This window comes from Haliotis rufescens, unplaced genomic scaffold, assembly GCF_023055435.1.
Source record: "Haliotis rufescens isolate VD_foot unplaced genomic scaffold, xgHalRufe1.0.p SCAF_2, whole genome shotgun sequence".
NCBI classification, from domain to species: Eukaryota; Metazoa; Mollusca; class Gastropoda; order Lepetellida; family Haliotidae; genus Haliotis; species Haliotis rufescens.
In genome coordinates this window covers 16,174,747-16,198,122 of record NW_025963890.1, presented here as the reverse complement: position 1 = coordinate 16,198,122, position 23,376 = coordinate 16,174,747, and the positions used below count along the sequence as shown (strand labels likewise).

Here is a 23,376-nt window from a genome sequence, read left to right as displayed (position 1 = left end):
GAGTATAGGATTTTGGGTTGATTTTTAAGGCGTGTACAGGGGGGTCGTCTTATACGTGGGGTCGCCTTATACACAGCGATATACGGTATGCCTACTGACAAAAATGACTGAAAATGCTTCAAATTTCTCAATCTCTGAGGAATTCAAAATTGCATATATGTTGAAGCCTCTGACAGAGATTAAGTTATGGATAACCATAAACTCACACACATAATATCGGACAAAGGAATTATGAATCCCAGTCAAGAAAACTGACATAAGTGCATACAACTCAGAGACAAACAGGACAGAATGACTCATGGGTAGAAATCTCTCACAACCATTTACAAACGGAAATTGAACAAGAATACCTGAATAAACACAATAAGAATGTTGTACAGAGAAAACTTAACTTCACAAAAGACTGAGAAACTGAAGACAGAATTCTCTGGATAGTACAAAATTATGGACAACTATGATTGAGATGAAAGTCTATGAAATAATGACAGGGTGGTCACGATTTAGAATTTTGTTTTCTTCTGGCTATAGGTGAAAATAATCATTAAATTAGAGAGTATACAACATAAAATTTTAAATGCACTTTTATGAAAGAAATAAAATGTACAAATGCAGCGTCTTTTGGAAAATCTTATCTCCAAAACTTATGATCTACGGTAGAAATAATTAAAAAATATCAAAACAGTCTAGATCTCAATAAAAGTTGGCAAGAGAAGCGTTATCAGTTAACTTACTGCAAAAACACTCTCAATAAATTCTTTCAAAACGACAGATTATGAGTACTAGCAAAATCAGCTACAATTATTCTGCGAAGTGTTCAGTACCTCCAATTGATCAAATACTCCTACATAAATAAACTGTCGGTGACAGTGAAGGTTATACACAGTTTAGAAAAAGACAATGGACATTCGCTGTACAAATCGGCATAATAGTACAACTGCTAGTACAACTTGTAACCATGGTAACACGACCTATACACGTCTCTGTACATCATAATGCTTGCACATTCTCCATCCACGGTGCAGCTGTAGACTTGTTTCAGCACCAAGCGATCACATAGAAAATTCTGTACAATATGCAAAATATTATCTGATACAATGATAATGTCACATAATATATTAATGTATGTTCGCATACTGACCATAAATTGATACAAGCTTCACCAAAATGGTGGCCTTGTGAGCTTCAACATCAGCAGGATGCTGAACGTTTAATTATGCCTGTGGTATTACTTATGCATACCAATAATACATGTACTGGTATTTTTGTACAGGTCTTGTTATAAATATTTGTAGACTTGGAAATCAAGCACCTGGAACATACAGGGTTTCCAGTAAGCTAGTTTTAGAAATATTGCCACTGGATAATGGGACATGGAAGAGCCCATTTTTGAAGGAGGGGAGGGGAGGGGGAGGTGGAGGTGGAAGAGGAGGGGAGGGAATGAGGAAGGCTCAGTGATTGAGCAAAATACAGCACCTCTCTCACCTTTATATACTGATAAACAAATGAAGGTATTCCTCTGTAAACACTTACAATTTTGAATAAATAGAATTCTCACGAGTGAGCCAGTAATATAGTTTGACCCTACCTTCAACAGTATTTACATGATGATAGTGGTCAGTTTGCTTAGTGGTCAACAAGCAAGTGATGATTACTATTCCCTGTCTGGAATAACAAATGGCATCATGTTATTTTCATGATTCCATGATTCCATTACCATTTGAGAGATTCTTCGGCATCATTACCAAATTTGAAAAATATCTTTGGACATTTCATACAGTGTCCCTGAAAATGAACTGATCTGAAATCCTGAAACATTTCGATAAGATATAGTTAGCTAAAACAGTGCAACAGCAGCTATTCTCAGATAACAACAGTGACTGAAAGCGATCCTAACCATGTGAGATTCACATACATCATCATGACAAAAGATAAAATACTATCACTAAGTATTGTGCATCGTTGGTATGTGAATCGTGGAAATGAGATAGTGAGTATGGTTTCAGGCCACTTTTAGCAATATTCCATCAACATCATGGTGTGGAAACTAAATATGGGCTTCACACATTGTACCAATGTGGCAAATCTAAAATGGGTCTTTGGCCTTACGTGCATACGCTTTAACCACCAGGCTATTCCACTGCCCCCCGATGGAAATAAGTGAGTGAGTGAGTGAGTATGGTTTGACGCTGCTTTTAGCAATATTCCAGCAATATCACGGCGGGGGACACCAGAAATGGGCTTCACACATTGTACCCATGTTGGGAATCGAACCCGGGTCTTCGGTGTGACAAGCGAACGCTTTAACCACTAGGCTACCCAACCGCCCCTCCGATGGAAATGAAAGCCTTGGTATAGCCCAGTGGTTAAGTATGTTCAATCTAAATTCACATGCGAAGGGCAAATAATAAACAATAATGTGCTTCTGCAAGGCGTGGGTGTTAGTGCCTAGATCACATTGTTGGCGTTAGTAAAATACGAGAACACATTTTCTTCATATGACAGCGAAACCATCACACCCTCAGAGTAATTGGACACATCCTGATATGGGAATGGCAATAATTTCTAAAACTAGCCCCCAAGATGAATGTACCCTTTCTCCTTGCTTCCATCTTCAGGGAAGCTCAATACTTAACACAACAACCATCACTGTACATTTCAACAGTCTTCAACTTACTAACAACAACAGCTCATGGTGCAACCAGCAACTTTTTCATCTCAAGTCTATTTAACCAGTCACAAATTTTCAAGTTAAGTTTGTAATTTTATCCGACCTGGATTGACTCGTATAAGGACTTAACATGTTACAAAGTGATCCATGAATTCAACAACTTTATCACCATGCATTGTATTCCCAATGCAAAAGGCACAAATATCATTTTCAAGATATTAACTTCAATCATATCTTTCTTATATCGTTACCATATTAGACTTATTTAATGCCCTTGTATTCTGTGTGCCATCAGATTCTTAACATGCAACCTAGATAATTAATTTAATGTCTTATGGTACCACAATGTGGCTGCTCTAAATTCATCAGAGGGACTGTCCTAACATGACCGTTTTCTTTAACATGTTTAAACATTTCAGACAAGAAATACCATCTCAGAATCATCCAGTTACCATTTAAACCCAGTAATTTTGTTAAAAATTAAAACATTTTCATGATAACTTTTGATAATACATTCTTAGATATGATTACCAAATTTGAAAAAAATCTTTAAGACATTTTTTTAAAAAAAGACAGAAAATGTCAAAGAAAATGAACAGATATGAAACCCTGAAAAACATGGTGTCAAAATGACATCCTGTATTCCGATATCATGTATATAAAGGAGTATCAAACGATCACATTTTTGACTGTTGAGGGTGTTAAATAGGTCCAATATGGTTTTTGAAGCAAGCTGGAAACAATACAAATCTTCAGTGCAAATGCAACAAAAAGCTAAGCTTTAGATTAGCAGTGAAGGTGACTTCTGTTTGTTGTGAAGGTCTGGCCCTTTCCAATATGGAAGAGCACTATTAGCTTTTGTGCTGAAATGATTAGAATGGTAAGACATGTACTTGTACATTTAACACTGTAATGAGGTAACCAGAGTGCATGCCTTGATCTCGACAAGACTTGGACGCATGTTGGTAATTCTCTATAATATTCAGGTTGCTGTTTCATAATGGTTGGAAACAAACAAAACCAACGACAAATTTCAGTTATCTTCTCATTCAGGTTGCTGTCGTCTGTAACAAAACACATACCAGCACATTCCAAATTGTGATACTTGATTTTGAGGTACACATCCGCCTGGAACAACTTGACGGAGAAAGCCTTGTTTATTGCACGTTATCATGTGATTGTGATTGTAACGGAATGTGTGGTGATGTCACTGAACGTGATTCATTTCACTTGACTCTATTGTTTGCGGACTGATGACATGTGACTGCAACACTGGCTCTCCACTTCCTGCGAGTTCATGTGCACTAACTGGGCTAACGGCTACTATACTGTTAACAGTGGTGTTCAACGGGAAGGTTTGTAAACTGTCTATATGGTTGCCAGAGACACATTTTAAAGGTTCAGAAATACTTTTTTCCTTGTTTTCAGACTTCAGCCTTTTGGAAGGGGGCTCGTGTAAGTCTTCAGCACTGCCGTTTAAATTAGTGTCAATTTTCACTGAGACAGACTCTGATTTGGACTGTGAGCCCTTGCGATCTGGACTAAGGGCTACAGCTGTCGTTGAAGCTGTACATACTTCGGACACTTTCTCCTTGGACTCTGGCGGACATGAGGCTTGTTCTTCAAGTTCTTGTTTAATGTGTGTTCGTTTAGGATCACCATAAATTAATGAATTAAGGTTGGGGCTGGCTGATCTGTCCCTTTGTGGATTCACAGCTTCTTGGTCATCAAGAAACCGATCCATGTAGTCACTGAAATGAAATAGAAAGCATCAAATTAGTGGATTTATTAAGATGAGTGAGTGAGTAAGTGAATTGAGTTTAACACCGCTTTGAACAGAATTCCAATTATATCACAGTTTGTCTGCTTAATGTGGGGAGAAAGACCAAAGTGATGCAAGTCATGCATGTTCCCCACTTTGGTGAAACCCATGAGCATGGGTGTGGTGCTGGCAAACAAAGAGACAGAATCAGTGCTAACATGGGATTCAAAACCTAGCCTACAGTTATTAGTGTGTGAGGTACAGCCTACTCTTCATTCAATGGCTCTAGCCTACAGTTATTAGTGTGTGAGGTACAGCCTACTCTTCATTCAATGGCTCTAGCCTACAGTTATTAGTGTGTGAGGTACAGCCTACTCTTCATTCAATGGCTCTAGCCTGCAGTTATTAGTGTGTGAGGTACAGCCTACTCTTCATTCAATGGCTCTAGCCTGCAGTTATTAGTGTGTGAGGTACAGCCTACTCTTCATTCAATGGCTCTAGCCTGCAGTTATTAGTGTGTGAGGTACAGCCTACTCTTCATTCAATGGCTCTAGGCTGCAGTTCTTAGTGTGAGGTACAGCCTACTCTTCATTCAATGGCTCTAGCCTGCAGTTATTAGTGTGTGAGGTACAGCCTACTCTTCATTCAATGGCTCTAGTCTACAGTTATTAGTGTGAGAGGTACAGCCTACTCTTCATTCAATGGCTCTAGCCTGCAGTTATTAGTGTGTGAGGTACAGCCTACTCTTCATTCAATGGCTCTAGCCTGCAGTTATTAGTGTGTGAGGTACAGCCTACTCTTCATTCAATGGCTCTAGCCTACAGTTATTAGTGTGAGAGGTACAGCCTACTCTTCATTCAATGGCTCTGTGTTTTGATTGATTCTGAATCACTCACAGATTCTCTGTACCTTTCTGTAATATTTACTTTTAGTAAGATCTACCTTCTGTTTGTGACATATTTTGATCACACTACCATACACTGTCGGCAAAACAGTGGAATGATACCAAATATTTACAACTGTTTGGTGTGTGGTTTTAAACTTTTGCCTTCCTTTCATTCATACAGAATACACTCATTGCCTATTTTGGTCAGTTAGTGAATTCTCTAAGAATACACCGAAACAAGCAGTGCTTCACTTGAAAACCATGAAAACTAAGAGCAAGAAATGTTCAGTGGTGCTGCATAGAAAGAACTCTGATTAACACATTGAATTATCAGAACCTACTAGATGTGCTCAACATTTCAATCCAGGGCTCCAGATAACTTTTGAGCAATTGAGTTTTTACGCGAAAGTTTCTATTTTAATTGGGTTATTACATTCCTCATTGAGTAACCAATATTTTGTCACTTATCTATTCATCACTCTATTGGGTTTTTCCCAAAATGAGCTTACATTCTGAGATTTAAAAAATAATAATAATGTTTTATTATAAGGGTTCTAACTAAAGGCTTGACTTGGAAAGTAAATTAGCTTGTTATTGTGCTTCGGAACTTAGCTCCATTGTACGCATGCTGAAAAAGCTTCATTGGGTAGTTACATATGCTGTTTTTATACATTTGAGTTTTTCATTTAAAGCATGGGTTTCTGTACACTAGTTAATTAAAAGTAATTGGGTTTTGAATATTTTTGGGGGTATTTTACGCAAATACGCAGCTTATCTGTAGCTCTGCAATCTCATCAAAATGAGATCTTACTGCTAACTACAGCTACACAAAAATCTGAGGACATCCCATTACAGGTCACATCAGAACAACCTTTCTTCCAACTAATCAGAGCGTCCCTTACGAGATTGTGAATGTGAAAGTCTTAATGTGTTCTAAATAATGCAACATCGAAACGGTTAACAAGGGGCATTCTGAACAAGTCACGATCTCTACAACTGATTCCAAATGCTATACATCATCTATCTCTTACTTCAATAGGATAAACATTTGATAAGGTAGGGACTTTCCATAGCCCATGGGAAGTACTGCCATATAATCTTGGCCATCTATGAAGACATTACTGAATTTTCTTTTGTTCACTTTACAATTTTGAATCAAGAACTTTGTCAAAATATTTTTCAAGGCTTAGTCTTGAATGTTGTTAACTAGTGCTGGAAAGCTTGAGAAAGCTACTTTCTGGTTGGTTAATGTTAACTTCCTAGTAGTCATTTCATTGGTTGGTCAAACTTCACAAAAGATTGTCCGACATCACCTGTAAAGGGACAATGCTCCGATTTTTGGTGTAGTGATCTCTAAAATCTGATTTCAATGAGATTGCATAAATTTTAAGTTGACTTTAAACATGTTAACGTGCTTCCTTACAATTAATGTAAGAAAGTTATTCACAGGTTGAGAGTAAATTATGGAAAATGCAAGGCTGATGATCATGATAAAAACCTAAAATGCAGACCCTGGCGAATTTATCCATCTCTGGTGCTTCACTTCAAACAGGAAACAAGTACTCACGTGACTCCTGGATGTAAGGCATATTTCCTCTTTTCTAGTCTGTTTTTGTGGGCAAATATATCATGCCGTTCTGTTTTCTTCCATAAGTAATAAAACTGGATTAATTCTCCTACAGACCTTGTCCGTACCTGAAACAAGGATATGTATAGATTTCTAACTTGATTGAAGTGAGTGTATTCATGTTGACAGCATTAGTAATAGACAAAAGGTTCAGAGCTCCATGAATCTCTAACATTATCAACTACCATCTTTAAGAATTGGCTGATGTCATTTTCCTCTTGTATGCCTGGTCTGCCTATACTCATAAATCCTCAGATTTGTTTGTTGTTCAACACCTCACTCAGCAACATATTTCAGCTGCAAGACGTCTCACGTCTCACAATCAAACAAGTCCAACGACAAGCACAGGTTGTTGGCGACTTATTCTAACCCATGCTGACTGGGATGATTCACATTCACTCAAAAGATTCTGTCTAGTTATTACCGGTAATAAATAAACACAGCTTAGATGATTGTTCAAATATCTTACCTTGTTTTGTTGTATAAGATAAAAGTTTTTGCCATATGTTCGAAGTCCATTTTCAAAGTTTCGACATTCCTCCTCTGACCACAAACTCATTGGATCTGCAATGTAAATGCATGTGCATCTTAACCATACGTGAAATGAGGTTATCTATTCACTTATTTAACTAAACCCGCTAAACAATGCTAAATGATAAAGCCTGAATGTTTAGAATGGTGCGAATATGTATTAAATTCTATTAGATGAAAAGAAACCCTATCATACTCATATCCTCACCATGATCACTTCATATAATTTGAAGCAATCACAAAAGTAAGAATGAGTGCCTATCAAATAAAACATGTGGTAAATTTGCATCAGGTATTTGGTCACGTTATTATCTAGAAATCTAAAAAATATATAGATGACAGACATCACACCTTTGTTAAAGTTGTATGTATCTATGGCCAGCTGAGCTTATATAACTTATGTAACTGTCAAGGCTGCAAAAAATCAATTCTATGAATTTCATCCAAAGTGAACCACAGATTTTAACTATCTAATTCTTGCATGCAAGACAGTTCAAATAAATGGTCAGCCATTATGGTTATGGCTGTTTGTGATGAATGTCTTATAAGTCCTCAGAACAATACTGATATTGCATCTATAAACATGACAAATACAGAACATCAACTAAGTGGAGCAGCTCACTCACCTGACGTTGGAACAGCTTGCATTTTCCGCCGTCGGAGGGCTTCCTCCACATTGTGCCCACATTGCAGTAGTAGATACAGAGCCTGGATTACAATGGGTTGGTTAGAACAATAAAGAATTTGACATTATATAAAGTTGAGTGAGTGAGTTGGATTTAACACTGCTTTTAACGTTATTCCAGTAATATTGCAGCATGTCAGCTTAATTCGGGAGGAAAGCCCAAAGTGATGCATGTCTTAGACATTTACCACTTCGGTGAAACCCACAAGCACGGGTATGGTGCTGACAAACCTAGAAACATAATCGGGGCGAACCTGGATTCGAACCCACAATCATAGGTTTTTGCCCAAGGACCGCAACTCTGCACAGCGAATCACGGCGCCTTACACGACTGTGCCACCTGTGCCCCCCATATAAATGTTGAGAAAAGGCGGTGATTCAAATATATCTTGCAAGATTTCAATAAATAGAAACAAGACAGTTTACATTGCTATAAAATAAAATCTTTGTATGAAGATCAGCATTGGAAGGTAAATGGGGTTCTGGCGTCCCATTCCACAAAGCATGTTTAACACTGAAACAGACGTACTTCCTATACTTTCCTTTTGACTTCCAATAGTCATAGCGCTACGCTTGCTTTGTGGAATAGGGTCCTGGGGTCTTCAAAGTTTGCTGCTGTAGCAAAGAATCTGGGGACCCCTAAATCTTTCATTTTTAACTTTAGGGTCATGGCAAGGACACCTTGACTTTCATCCTCAATTGTGGACACTGGACACATTTACAGGGGGGGTGAGAGAGAAGAGATGGGGGGGCTAAGAAAGAGAGAGGAGGGAAAGAGGAACCATGTGGGAAATCCAGCAATATCATAAGGGGGAGTGGGGTGGGGTGGTAACAGAAATGAGCTTCACACATTGTACCTATGTGGGGAATCAAACCTGGGTCTTTGGAATGACGAGCGAACGCTTTACCACTCGACTACCCCACCGCCCCTCTCTGAAATATATATTTTTTTCATAATAACTTTGAGACACCCATCACACCCAGATTACAGCAGCCTTTTGTCTAACTTTTCATAAGATTACAACACTACAGCTTGGTGTTCAGACAGCTGGGTCACATGCTCACCTGTTCATCGTCTCTGACATGTGTCCCTGTTGGGATGCAGTTTACACCCTGGGCATTCTGGAGGTTCTGTTCGTGTACATCCTTTAAATACTTCTCCACTACAATATGCAAAAATCAACATGTCATTGGTGTTCTAGCAATAAGATTACTGACAGATTCATTTAGGGATGAGTGAGTGAGTTGGGTTTAACACTGCTTTGAACAGTATTCCTGTTACAACACTGTCAGCTTAATCTGTTAGGAAAAGCCTGAAGGGATGCAGGTCTAGACATATACCACTTTGGTGAAACCCATGGGCACCAGTATGGTGCTGCCAAAAATAAAAAGCTAATAGGGGCAAACAAGGATTCAAACCCACAAACAGAGGTGTCTTGAGTGCTCAAGGGACACAAATTTATGGTTGACTGAGAATGTGTTTCCGCTGCTTTAAAAATATTCAAGCAACATCATGTTGGGAATCTAACCCAGGTCTTCAGTGTGACAAGCAAACCACTAGACTACACTACTTACCAATGTCCCTCCCCATATAACACAAAATCACAAAGATAGTTGGCTATCAGTTGAGAAATTAAACATGAAAATTACTTGTTAGTGTTAAAGGGGAAGTGTACACGCAAAAATCACTTTCTTTCTTTTTCTAAACAAAACGCAATTTTAGAATTAATTAGTATCTGTGTTTGAAAATATACTCATTTTTTTCACAGTGAAAGTAGGAAGCTCACAATAGTGTGAAAATGATATGCCGTTATGAGGCCTTCGTTTTTCGAGCTAAACAGGCCTGAGTTATCCCCCTTAGATTATGACGTAATTGGTGCCATTTCAACTGGGTCCCTGTCTATTCCCAACGCAAAAGATATCAAGTACCAGTTTGAGGTAAAACAACAGGGCCTACGACACACTCCGGCGCAGTGGTGACTCAGCATAACACTATCCTGGCTGGCATCTGAGACGCTAGAATCACACACCTGGACCTACACCACGTGAAGCGGCTCTAACAAAGCATAATGACGTCATAATGTTTATCAATTGGCACCAATGATGTCATATTGCAAGGGGCATAAGCCATGGTGTTTTTGTTGTGGAAATAGAACACCTGGTAAATGTGTAAAAATATAAATCGTTTTAATGGGAAAAATATGTTAATTAATTGTGATATTTTTATATTTTTGTCTATGACACTTCTAGGTTAACACTTTTAATGTGGAAAAAGTACAAGAAAAATAGGTTCATTTCCGTGTGAACTTGCCCTTTAAACTGACAAACTTACCTGTATCATTTTCTGTCTTGCTTGGATTCCACAACAATCTATCTTCATTTTCATATGCTGCCAAAGAAAACCCATCATCAATGTCTTACGAAGTTGGGTTTTTTAAAACAAAAACTAATAAACAATCCTCATGTATCTAGTAACCCAGTCCCAAGTCTTAAGCCTGAGTCTATTAAAATTCTCTTCAGTCTGTTAACCTCAACTAAAAGTTCACATTAAAACACTGAATTCTACGGAAAACAATGCTTAGGGCCAAGTATGTGCTAGTATTCTCAAAGATTTTGCCCTTTACTGGCATAACAGTCTGACAATTCATGACGCAATATTATAAGGAAGTAAATTGACAGGATGTACAGACAAAAATAGTGCTTATATCCCTGGTATATATACTGATAGATTGACTCACCTGGAGCATCCCCATACTTGCTGAGGCCTTCCGGCACCACGGCTTGGTAATCATGACCCACTTGTATAACCTGCACAAAAAACGTGAACATCAGCATGATAACAGCCTTATTTTTATCTTTCTCTGACAGTGTTTCCAGAGGTTTTTAAACTGTTGGTTGGACAGACCAGCACTAATGAAACATTTGGTTCTGGCAACTTTTCAACTTTTCTGTGCAACCGTGCCCTACACAGCTGATTGAAGAGAGATGGAATGGCACTCCCCACAAACAATACTGAATATAGTAGTATTGGAAATTTTGTATAAATTGTATATTTATATACTTATCCTATCTCACACTTGGCATATCTTCTTCTTCTTCGATCCTACGTGGAAACGTGCTTGAACCATGTTTCCAGCATTTTAAACAAAAACATTCACCTGGACACACCCTAGCATATCCATGGTTACGACAACAACTGGGTCAATTACTACCTTCCATGCACGGTAGGCTGGACAGACATTGATTCTTCAAAGACAACACATCACTTTCACCCACGGACAATAGATGTGACAGGTTTGGCTAACCAAAGAGAGAATCGGAGAGATCAACAATATTCCATAGCATAGACCTTCGAACCAAAATACCCATGGCAGAGGTGAGTGGAATAAAGGTTTGGGACACCATTCTTAGTTTATGAACGGCTGCGCCTAGTGGTGACTTCGCAGGTAATGAGCTAATCCATCCTCCAAAAAGAATTAAAAAGCACATAACACCAAAGTAAATGTTCAATGATTTAATCTGTTAACAATTGTAAAACATGCAAGGATCATGTGTGTATAACAGTTTATCTGCGTGAATCTGGGGCGAAACAGTTGTTGCGCCAACACCAACGGACCGAAATTGTGGAGCCCATGGACGCCCGGGAATGAGGTGTCGCGAGGTAGTGAGAGGTGAAAACTGTATCAGACTTGCAGTTAGTGTGTAGAGCCATGGTATAAGCAACCGCTCGAGTCTCATGAGGACTGGACGTAGTAGGTGGAGGTAGCCCAGTGAAAATATACCCGCAAAAGATGATGGAATGAAGCCAAGAGGAGAGCATAGTAGATGCAATTGACAGCGGAAAAGTCTTTTTTGGGAGCGTCTGCAGTCAAAGCGTTCAGACTGGGCACTGGAAGAGGTCTTCATGGTCATCCAATTCCAAGATCGACAAAAGTGGGGGAATCGTAAATAACTGATCAGGTTGGCCGGGAAATTGATTCTTTGCCATGAAATCCCAATGAAGGCCAAGGAACGCCCGACCACTTCAAACTGGGCCCTGGTGACATCCAAAGCATGAATTTTATTGAATGCGAGCTGCAGTAGCCAGAGACAACAGGAAAATGATTTTCAGTGTGACAGTCTCAAAGTCCTTCGCCGGTGGCTCTAATCACAAGAAACCAGATGTTGCAGAATAACGTTCAGGTTCCACGAAGGGGGCTGAAAACGAGAAGCTTGGTCTGCTAGTTTGTAGGAGCGGATGAGCAATTGTAGTTCCGCAACCAAGGAAACCTTTGCCTCTAAAGTGGTGACAATGAGTTAATAGCCGCGAGGTAGGTGGCTAACAGAGGTGATCTTAATACTTAGCGATATGCTGAGGTGAAGCTGAGGTAGGAGTTGAACAAAGGGTCTCGAAGGCTGTCCACTGATCACAAAGGCGCATGATAGATGAACGATGAGCAGCAGTTATGGTCTTCGCTACCTGCTGGTAGTAGTCTTTGGCAAAAAGACTTCTGCAGATAAGCCAGACGCAGAGATGGAGCGTTGCAAGGAACAGATGGAGCCACTGAGGGTGAGACTGAAGGAGTAGGTCATCGCAGAGTGGACGACAATGGAATCATTCATCATTCTAGCCTTGGATATCGGCATCTGCTTGAACTTGAATGCAGTTGTCGAAATAAGAATGGCTTCAATGTTCCTGATCCACGTGCAGTGATGAACTATGTTCCTTAGGTTTAGAAGAGGGTTGAGGGTTGCTGTTGTACAAGGCACATTTAGTGGGAGGATGGTGAAGTGGAAAGTGAACATAGCCAGTAGTACAGCGGATGTTCTTCATTCAGTGGAGCCCAGAACGTAGGAAGGGTGTTGGAAATGATCATTGAACCCGCATAGTCTCATGCCTCCGATCTTGAGAGTGACGATCAGGAGCGTCCAAGGTGGTAGTCTGGGCACGAACAGTCAAGCTATTGTCCTTTGCGCGATTGGCTGTAGGAGCAGAACATGTAGTGGATCTTGAAGGAGGGAGAGCGATCGACAGCTCGTACGGAAGCGGGATCAGAACAAAACACTCTTAAGTTGTCAAAACAAGTAAACACACAGTGGCGAGGAGAAAGAGTGTGAGTTGGCAGAGGTACACACATGGTCAGTTCGAGCAAGCTTACTGTGGACAGGAGCACATAACTGACCCAATTGATGGTCGTAACCATGGAGATGCTGGGGTGTGTTTGGGTGAACGTTTTTGTTTTAAAAGCTGGAAACATGGTTCAAGCACGTTTCCACATATGGTTGAAGAAGACATGGAAGGATTGAGATAGGATAAGTTTAAAAATTGGTCTTATCATGCTTGTAGCAATATCACAGCAAGATAATACTCAGGGATTTTCTAGAACTAAGTTCCCCTTGCAGGCAAATTGGAAAAATTATTTCGTTCAGTTCTTATTTTCCTGAATTCAGAGGTATTCTAAAAAAATAATGAATGTTAACATTATATTCAATGCAACAATGTTAAAGTAAGCATTAAAGCTTACTCCTCTATATTGGTTTTGTGATTAGTGAAATAATAGTCAATTCTACAAAGCCAAACATTAGCTTTGACTATATATAAAAGCATGAATTGGGAAATGTTTAATTTCAAGCTGGGAATCCTAAGTTTCAAAGAAATTTTTCCCCAGGATGCCTGCCAAGGGCACTTTGCTTGGAATTTGAGATAAATCCCTGGACTTTCACTGGGTGTGACGCCCCTGGTACATGATAGTTCACAATGCCTCACCTTCTTCCAGTCTTCATCATGTTCTGGTTTGTAGTCGACATCTTCTTCTGAGTCTTCGGAGTCATCTTCACTCCCTGGCCTGCTGCTTGCTGCAGTGGACAAAGCATGAGTCTTGTAATGTAGTATACACTACTCTTTTAAACACAAGTCAGGTTTTCAAAATAAACATTAAAGATAAAGCGGTTCTTCTCACTGCATGTGCCAATTGAATTCCAAATTTTTGTTAGGCCGTTATCCCGAGATGCATATATTGTGCTGAGGACAAGTAAAATTCCAATGATGGCGTGTCAGCTTGATGTGGGATGAAAGCCTGAAGATATACATGTCTCAAACGTTTACCACTTTGGTGAAACTCGCGAGCATGCGTATGGTGCAGACAAACCTGGGAACATAATAGTGGCGAACCAGGATTCGAGCCTATGATCATAACTGTCTTAGCATACCTTTGTGGCATACTTTCGCAAATTAACATAGTTAAAATCAATGTAAATAGAGGAAACAGATGCTTTCATCACTCAGACTCGACCAAACAGAGTATGAGCATTTCAAATTAAAAACAAATTTTCAAAAACTTACATCTCAAAAGCCTAGCTGTGTGTGACGTGGCAACTGTTTCAAACAGGTCTGTGACGCTGGTTTCTTTGTCATCAGCTTCACTGTTGTTCTTGAGCAAATCTCGGGCAATCTCATCTTTATCAAGTGTAAGGTCATGGTTACTTAGAATCTCCTCCTCGCTGCTGGACCGTGTGTTGTCGTGTGCATCATCCTCATTGGGCTGACCGCATCCATACATGGCTAGCAGGTCCTCAATGGGCATGTCCCCTTCCTAAATAGAAGACGACATTTTGTTGTTGTTTCTAATGTTTCAGATAATTCTTGGCCCTTCATCACATTCATGTTCTACAACTTATCAAAGACTTCAAGTGAGTGAGTGAGTTTTGTTTAACGCTGCTTTTAACAGTATTCCAGTTATATTATGGCATGTCAGCTTAATGTTGGAGGAAAGCCCGAGGTGATGCAGGTCTCAGATGTTTACCACTTTGGTGAAACCCACGAGTACGGGTATGGTGCTGACAAACCTAGAAACATAATTGGGGCGAACCAAAGTCTTCAAGGAATAGTATTATCATTACATACTATTCAGGGTTAAACAAACCCACTCGTCCAGTAGTCCAAAGACTTCTATTCCGGAAATCTAGGAATAGGTTTCAAAAGGGATGGACAGTCAATACTATTCTGTTAGTCTGAGACTGAAAATCTAGATGGACTTATTGTTTTCTCCCAATTTCTATTTATTCTACATAAACCACCAGTCCAAAATGTGCTGTTGACAACTGGTAAATATCAATGAATGGTGTCTAGTTATGTGAGTAGGTATGCTTTTACACCACTTTTAGCAATATTCCAGTGATATCACGTTGGGGAACATGAAAATTGGGCTTCACAAGTGAACACTTTAACTACACGACTTCCCCACTGCTCCTTATGTTACATAGGCCATAGGTCAAGAATGAGATCTGGACTATTTGACTATGATCTCTTTAAAACATGCACAACTCTTAAAAGTTTGAGAAAAACAAAATGAACATGAGGAAGCATATGTCTTCTGTCACAGTAGCGCAATAAATAGACAAAAGACAATCAAGTGACATGACACATGAACCCAAGAGTGATTGAGTTTTATTTAATGCCACTTTCAAAATTTAATTATTTCGGTTTTTCATGGTGTGTCGGTTTGGATGTTGGAGGAAAGCCAGAAGTGATGCAAGTCTTAGATGTTTAGCTGAAATTACCAAAATGGTGAAACCCATGAGCATGGGTATGGTGCTGACAAACCTGGAAACATAATCTGGGCAAATTTGGATTCAAACCTACAATCATCAGTTTCTGGCACCTCAAAGGGACGAAACTCTTTACAGCAATTCGTGGCACCTTAGACAAATAAAAAAGTTGGGATGTCCTTGTAACTCACTTGCATCACACAAATGAGTGAGTGAGTGGTTGTCGATGACTGTGCCACCCATGACCTACACAACACACATACGTAACTAGGAATGCTAGATTGCATCAATAATAGCTTTACCTTTGCTAGATCATCCAGTTCATTAGAACAGCTTTCCCCACTAAGGGCTTCTTCCTCGTCTAGTGTGTGCTCATCATCATAGTCATGAACTAGCATGTCTGCCGATGGATCGAAGTCTTTGTCAGTCTCTACAAATGCATGAAAGAAAGTACATTAATCATTTCCTGTTTATTTCTGAAAAAAAAACTAACCATGTTAACTTAAAATATCACTGTTATGAGCTGGGGTTGCCACTTATTTAGCATTTCAGTGAAGACAATGAACTTGACTTGAAATCACAAGTGGTTTCCGGCAGCAAAAAGGGACAACTTTTAATGGTAAAATGTTGGTACTATATTTATCACAATGCAAATATTGTATCATAAGGTCAAATAACTGAAAAAGGTAGGGTTACAAAACAAACCAGTTTTCAGGTTTAAGCACGAAAGTTCTTGTCATTATCATTGCTCAACGGTTAAAAGCTAAAGACCAAGGGTGTCTGATTCAAATACCAAGTACTATAATACAAATGACATTCAAAGTTAATAAGAGTAACACTGAGTGTCAATATTACGAGTTCAGCATTGAAGAAGAATTTGATGCTTCTCACACTTTGAGTCGAGACAAATGCAATTTTATGTTTTCAAAATCATGTCAAGACAAAATCTTTGAGTTTGGTAGTGGAACTATGCTCCAAGGCTTCATGGTCTGTTTAGTGCTTAACATTGCAAGGAGTGCCAACTGAGTCTGCTGGGGACCCAGAATCTCCACTGCTGTCCATGTATGAAACCGAGACAAGGTATTTATGCAATTCAGAAAATCATTAACAACAAAATTTACACATACACCAAAAAATTGATCTAGCAGTCAAAGAGTTGTGTTCAAAGGGCTTGAATCCAATTTGCTGGAACTGTCAATTATGGCCCAAGCATTCATTACTACACATCCATCCAGCATTCATTACTATATATGCCAAAGCAAACACAGCGTACAATGAAATCAATACTCATTCTGAAAAGTCCCTATTTCTGTTACCTGGCTCAATTCAAAACTTTAAATGATGACAGTCATAAAAAATTGTAAAGATACACATTTCAATTGTTTAGTTACTGTCTCATTACTTGCACTTGGGAAATGTGTCAATTATTTCAGTGTCATATTAATATTCTATGCTGAATAGTCATTACAATCATAATAAAAATAATAAAAGGTGAAACTAGTAAAGCATCCAAAGTCCCACTCATGTGATAGCTTTGATATAACATTAACAGTAGGAAAGAGGAAGTTTGAACATTGAAAAAATAATATAGTTGTGATCAAGAGACATGTTGATGAAAACTATCGGTAAAAGGATGTTGATAATCTATCATCTTCTATCATCATACAATTTGTTGAAATTGGAACTGGATTTTTTTTTATCTTTATTCAGTAGATCTCGTCTAAAGTTGACAAGTCATACATGACACCTCCTAAGAGAGAGACCAGGTGGGCTAGCTGTCAAATTTTGTACCGCGGAGTTTTTATCCTGAGTATTGCTACCTCATGAAAGTTCTCAACTTAAAACATAAGTAGTTTAACTAAAACATCTTTGATAATTTACTTATAAAACCTGACGTAAGTAATTCCGACAAAGGGGGAAACCCTGACGTGCACCAATCACACACGTCAGAGGGGGCTATCCCCGTCAATGTCCCGAAGCTAATTTGCATAAGCTGTTGCACGCGGGAGATCCCAGTCATGAAAATTTCACAGTGCACTTACCAGGGCTGCTAGATTCGCTCCCTGCCGGCTGAAAAAGATATAAAAATCAAAATTAATTGGTGCAAATTAAAAATACATGTCATCGAGGTCATCTTAAGCGTTGTCAATGCAAAACAAATCCCGGCAAGTGATGTCAAATCTTTCCCGCGATTTGACGGATCAGAAACATCAGTAAACTCGACCAGTTCATCTTATGTCGGGCCGAGTAGCCAGCGATAAAATAATAAGTCACTAATCAAGCAAAAAACAGTAATCGCGAAGCTGATAAAATCTGTCGAGACGAGATCAAAAGGAAATTCCATCAAATGTACATATTATGAAGCCACAAACCTCCGCCATTTTCCCACAATTATGGGATAGATTCAAATCGAGGCCAAATCGGGCACTGACGTGCGTATTTATTTTGTAAGAGATCATTTGATTGGCTTTATTGACTTCCCAATAAAAATTATAAAATGGCAAAATACTTTCAAATACTACTTTATTTTGGACATATTTATGCTATAATTTAGTTTGTTTCCTAGTTTACATAATGTTATGAGGCATATTTGTGTTATCATTGAATTGTTTAATATTTTGCGTTGTTTAATGAAGCGAACTCATTTTCTTTCTGGCCAATGAAAATCGTCGTAGCGTTTGACCGCCCGTTTCTCATAGCAACATATCCACAATGGCGTATCTTGCCTGTGATGCATAGTTTGAACGTAGAATTCTAAAAGAGAGCTCGTAGTTTTGGGAAGATGTCTACCGGGAAGCCCAAAAAACATCTCGGACCTGGGTAATTCTGATTATGTCATTCTCCCCGGTTAACATTTTCCTTTTGAAGGTGTTATTTCTTCTATGTAAACTTATGACTAGAGTTCTGACAATATTTTGTATTTTTTGTTCACCTTTGAAGGCGATGGTAACGAATGTTAGGGGGTACTGTCGGGGTACTGGGGGTATAAACATCAAATGACGTTCAAAATTTTGGTTAACTTCGAAAGTGTTTTCTTTATGGTTAAATATGAACGAAGTATTCTCTGTGAACTGTGTAAAATGAACAAATCTTGAAATATGTTTAGCAGTATCGATACAGGAATAATATTTGTAATTTTGCTGTTGATTTCCACACAGTGGAAATGTTTTGTTTAACGGTCAGTTACACGAACAAAATGAAAAGTAACTTGAAATGAAATAGAATTAAATACCACAACAGTACTGAAATGACTAGATTTATTTGGCTGATGTAGCATGATATGCTATATTATCACTGTAGTTAATTTAAGATGTATCGTAATGTTGCACGCTTACTACCTTATTAACTATGTCATACCAAAAATGTTTCTTGTTCTTTGTTCAACTTTCATGGCACAACAATTAGGATTGATCGATGCTGATTTTCTTTACCCAGTTTGGTAAACAAAGTGCCTGCCATTATCAACTCAAAGGCAGGCAACTGTATATATATGGCTATTTTGTGGTATGATGCGTGTGAATATGAGCTTTACATCACTTCCTGTTTTGGATTATGCATATTCGCTATGCATACAACCTAGGTTGAGTCATGGGACTTTGTACAAACAAATTTACTCTTTTAAATCAATTTCCAAAATGGAGGTAGGGGTAATTCCACTTTAAAAACATTTCAAATCAGAAACTATCATAAAAAAGTTAACGTGTATGCTTACAAGTAGCTGTGACATAAAGCAACGAGTCTTGTATTTAATCAACAGATGATATATCATGCTTAAATTTGCATAAGTAAACATTCGACAGGGGGTGTGATTACGAGATTTACCAATACTGCGATAATATAGAGCCCGTGATAATATAGTCATACTATAGTATAGATAGATAAATAGCCTGCGATAATATAGAGTCATACTATAGATAATAGATAAATAGTATGGCACAAATGCTACAGTAAGAATAATACAGTTGAGCACAAATAATACATGTAAGTACTTGCAAAGTAAAATGATAATTAGTTATATGCAATATAAGAAATGCCAGTGATGATAAATTATTTAATCATGTAAAAATGTATCAAGTTAAAGTTTTATGTGATAAAATAATAGGTTTGAATATATTGAAAAGTTTGCCTGATAAATTGATAAAGTGTAATACATAAGTATATTGCTAAGTTACAGATAAGTAGTAATACGATTTATTGGTAGTTTGACGATACACTGATGCATCGGTGGATCATGACTTTTTTACTCCTCGATACAAGTATCATTCACAGTCGCACACTAAGTAAAAAATATTGATTCTTACCTTAAACGTTTGCTTTAGTGACTGTTACATTAAACACTAATTAGTTAATACTTGTATATTGCAATTTTCAAAATCCTGCATATTTTTGTCTTGTTGGAAAGGTTTACATAAGAGACCAATGTAAATCATCAGTGTCAAAGTCGAGATTTGGTTGACAACAAATGCATAATGGGTGAGAACGCATACATGAGTATCCTTGTGCCAGATAAAACGAGTTTGCGACTTTAGCCACTAGTTCTGTTCTGCCTTGTAAGCTCTGTTTATTTATGTATCCATATGATAACACTAAAGTGAACAAAGAAATGATGGTAAGAGCCAAGTTTGGGCTATTTGACTCAAAACTGTTTATGGCACAGCCTGTAAGACTGTATGAAACATGAAACTATAGACATGATATCAGGGGCGGTTGGGTAGCTGGGTGGTTAAAGCGTTCGCTCGTCACGCCGAAGACACGAGTTCAATTCCCGACATGGGTACAATGTGTGAAGCCCATTTCTGGTGTCCCCTGCCATGATATGGCTGGAATATTGCTAAAAGCGAGGTAAAACCAAAACTCACTCACTCACTCACGACATGATATCAAGAAGGAAATACACTAAGCGTAGAGACAAAAATAGTAGACTGCACCATAAAAGGTTAGTAGCATAACAACACTAGTTGTGGCTTTTAATTATTCATTTTCAATCTAAAGTAAAATGTGAAAATAATTGTTTTTGTGTTATGGCATAGATGATGGTGTTACAAGACAAGAGCATGTGTAGCATGGTTCCAGTTAATCAATTTCATCAATTATTGATTGATTGATTTTAGCTTTCAACCAAGGAATTAATCATGATATCTGCAATCCATTTCCTTCCAATTATACAAGTTAATTTTGATGAATTTGTGAGTGAAATATATAAGCACTGTTGCAATGTTGCCTAGATGTGATTATGTTGCAGAGTTTAGTAAAAGTCAAGACATTTGCTATTTTATTGATATTTACATGACAAAAACAGATATTATTATTTTTCAATTCTCATTAATGATTGATCAGGAATTGAATTTGGATTTCTTTTTCAAACAAGATTATCAGTCTCCTTCTCAACACCTTAGCAGAGGCAATTTATGCAGGCTTTTAATTTGTAAACGTTCAGTGTTGGAGCCCAAACATCATATGCAGTTGCATTCATCAGCAGGAATGTATGGAGGCTTCCAAACTAAGTGCCCTTGGAAGTCAAATTGGGAAAAACGTGTTTTACCTTCTTTTGTCTTGAATTCAAAGGTATTGTAACATTGAATTCAATGCCATAATGTAAAACTGAACATTAAAACTCTCTTGTTCTTTATCAGTCTTAGGGGCGGTCAGGTAGCCAAGTGGTTAAAGCGTTCGCTCGTCATGCCGAAGAGATGGGTTCGATTCCCGACATGGGTACAATATGTGAAGCCCATTTCTGGTGTCCCCTGCCGTGATATTGCGGGAATATTGCGGGAATATTGCTAAAAGCGGCGCTAAACCATACTCACTCACTCACTCACTCACTTATCAGTCATGTTATCAGTGATATATGGGCCATCTCTACAAAGCCATAACATTAGTTTTAACTAAGGTGATTTTTTTAATACGTGTCACAGTACGTTTGGAAAATACTTGTATATTGCAATTTTCAAAATCATGCATATTTTTGTCTTGTTGGAAAAGTTTACATAAGAGACCAATCGATTTGAAATTTTGATATTCAGAAATTAGCAACTGTTTTCAGTGATTGAAGAAGCGAAACTATTCGTGACCAACTTCCTGAATATAATGGGTCTATACCACATGCTTTGTGACCATAGCAACATCCACCAAAAAAATGAACAATTACAAAGTTGTCAAAAATGTGAGATGGAAGGTTATCTTTCATTCAGGTGTCTTATGCAACAGATGAAAGAACACATGCGATATATTGTGGTTCATATCGCAATACAATTATGAATCGTTATTACAATAAATTAGAATATGAAGGTCAGGCCACTACCCATCACTGGTAACAATATTAACATATAAATATCACGGCCTGATAGAGAGAGAGAATTTGTAATTCATATTTCGGAATTTATGCTGAATCTGTTGTAGACCTAAATATCAGCCTCTGATAATAAGTAGATCAGTCCTGAAGCAATGTTAAATGTTCCTCTTTTCCGACTATCATACAGCCACTTTTGAATGTATCCATACGCAGCTTGCTACACTGAGTATTGGTGAGTGAATTAAGATTTAACTTTGCTTCAGTGTTAATACTGAGTATGCAGTTGCTTAGAACATACATGCGTTTCAAATTCTAACCTGGATTTGATTATAGGAAATGACCTGTAAAGTTGCGAGTGACCGGAAGCTGAATCCTTTAGTTTCACTAATATCTTCTCCAAATTCTGATAGGATTTCAAAATGGCTGCTATGATGAGAACAGTAAGAATGTGACTTTGTGAGGGCCAGTGGTTAAAAATAGGAACTGTCAGTTGATCAAATTAAATATGTTTTAAGTGTTTACAATTTATTGCATTTGAGTGCCGAAGGCACTGTTTAAATCATAATGGTTTAGTTAAATTAAGCTCCAGGTGCCTGAAGAACATAGGGACAGTCTAGTCCGAAGACTGAGACCAGTAAAATTTCTTCTGGTCTAGTAAGATATGAAAAGATACTAGTCCATATCTACTCAGACTAGTGCCAAGAGACAAGTTCGGGCTAATAGACTCACCCAGACTGCATTTAGAATCATATTTTTATCCTGACATTATTCGTTACATGTAGCCGGAGGTAACTGAAATTTTGAACAACTAAACACAACAAATGATGACTGAATGAACAGTAAGATTAACAGAATAAAATTTGAAGATTCAGAAATGGAAAGAGGTCTATCTATCTCAGTGAAAAGGAAGGGTGAAACATTCTGAATAACAACTGCTTGTTATCTGGCTCATGGTAAAATGATGTACACTCAACTTCACTGAGGTCAAGATGGATCTTCCTGTTCAACTGTTACTGGCACACTCATATTCCAGAAGCCACTCCTAAACATTTCTATGAGTGGTAGATTCTCTGTTGTTTTGTCTTTATAGACTTGAATAAAGTTGTTTATTAATATGTTTTAAGAAAAAATATGGAGTTGATCTTGTAGTCTTTATCATTATGCAAGAGCGGTCACAATGTGATTGGGGCAATGTTCACCATTGCAATTGTATTGCAACAATACCCCCCACTATTATAATAGTTTTACGATAGTATTAAACCAACTTTAAGGCTTGATAATTATATTAATCTATGTGATAATAATGAATATGAAGTATTGCTGACAATGTCAAAGTTAGCCATTTTACTCCCTATTGCTTCCCAAACCAAAGGGAAGTAACTCTAATCTGAAGTTGTA

General features: G+C 38.1%; 2 protein-coding genes across 3 annotated transcripts in view; one reads left to right on the top strand and one right to left on the bottom strand.

Annotated features, from left to right (window-relative positions):
* Window positions 1-92: 92 nt before the first annotated feature.
* On the bottom strand, window positions 93-18,069 carry LOC124135636 (mesoderm induction early response protein 1-like). Its single transcript, XM_046501063.2, has 12 exons — window positions 18,059-18,069; window positions 17,729-17,756; window positions 15,989-16,116; window positions 14,482-14,731; window positions 13,906-13,994; window positions 10,898-10,967; window positions 10,492-10,548; window positions 9,225-9,322; window positions 8,101-8,182; window positions 7,413-7,507; window positions 6,884-7,011; window positions 93-4,419 (listed from the first exon to the last, which is right to left on the bottom strand). The coding sequence occupies exons 1-12, from the start codon at window positions 18,065-18,067 to the stop codon at window positions 3,876-3,878; spliced, it is 1,578 nt and encodes a 525-aa protein (XP_046357019.2). The 5' UTR covers window positions 18,068-18,069; the 3' UTR covers window positions 93-3,875.
* A 301-nt stretch (window positions 18,070-18,370) lies between these two features.
* The window catches only part of LOC124135635 (dynein axonemal intermediate chain 4-like), a 39,316-nt gene continuing 34,310 nt past the window's right edge, over window positions 18,371-23,376 (top strand). For both annotated transcript variants that reach the window (XM_048399694.1, XM_048399692.1), the window contains exon 1: window positions 18,371-18,506. In XM_048399694.1, the coding sequence (XP_048255651.1) occupies window positions 18,469-18,506 (38 nt within the window). In that variant the 5' untranslated portion in view covers window positions 18,371-18,468. The remainder of the gene's footprint in view (window positions 18,507-23,376) is intronic.

Coding starts and splice junctions, on each gene's coding strand:
- LOC124135636 (XM_046501063.2), bottom strand. Junction 14,732..15,988: donor AACTGGATGATCTAGCAAAG/GTAAAGCTATTA, acceptor TCTTCTATTTAG/GAAGGGGACATGCCCATTGA. Junction 7,012..7,412: donor ATCTTATACAACAAAACAAG/GTAAGATATTTG, acceptor TCCTTGTTTCAG/GTACGGACAAGGTCTGTAGG.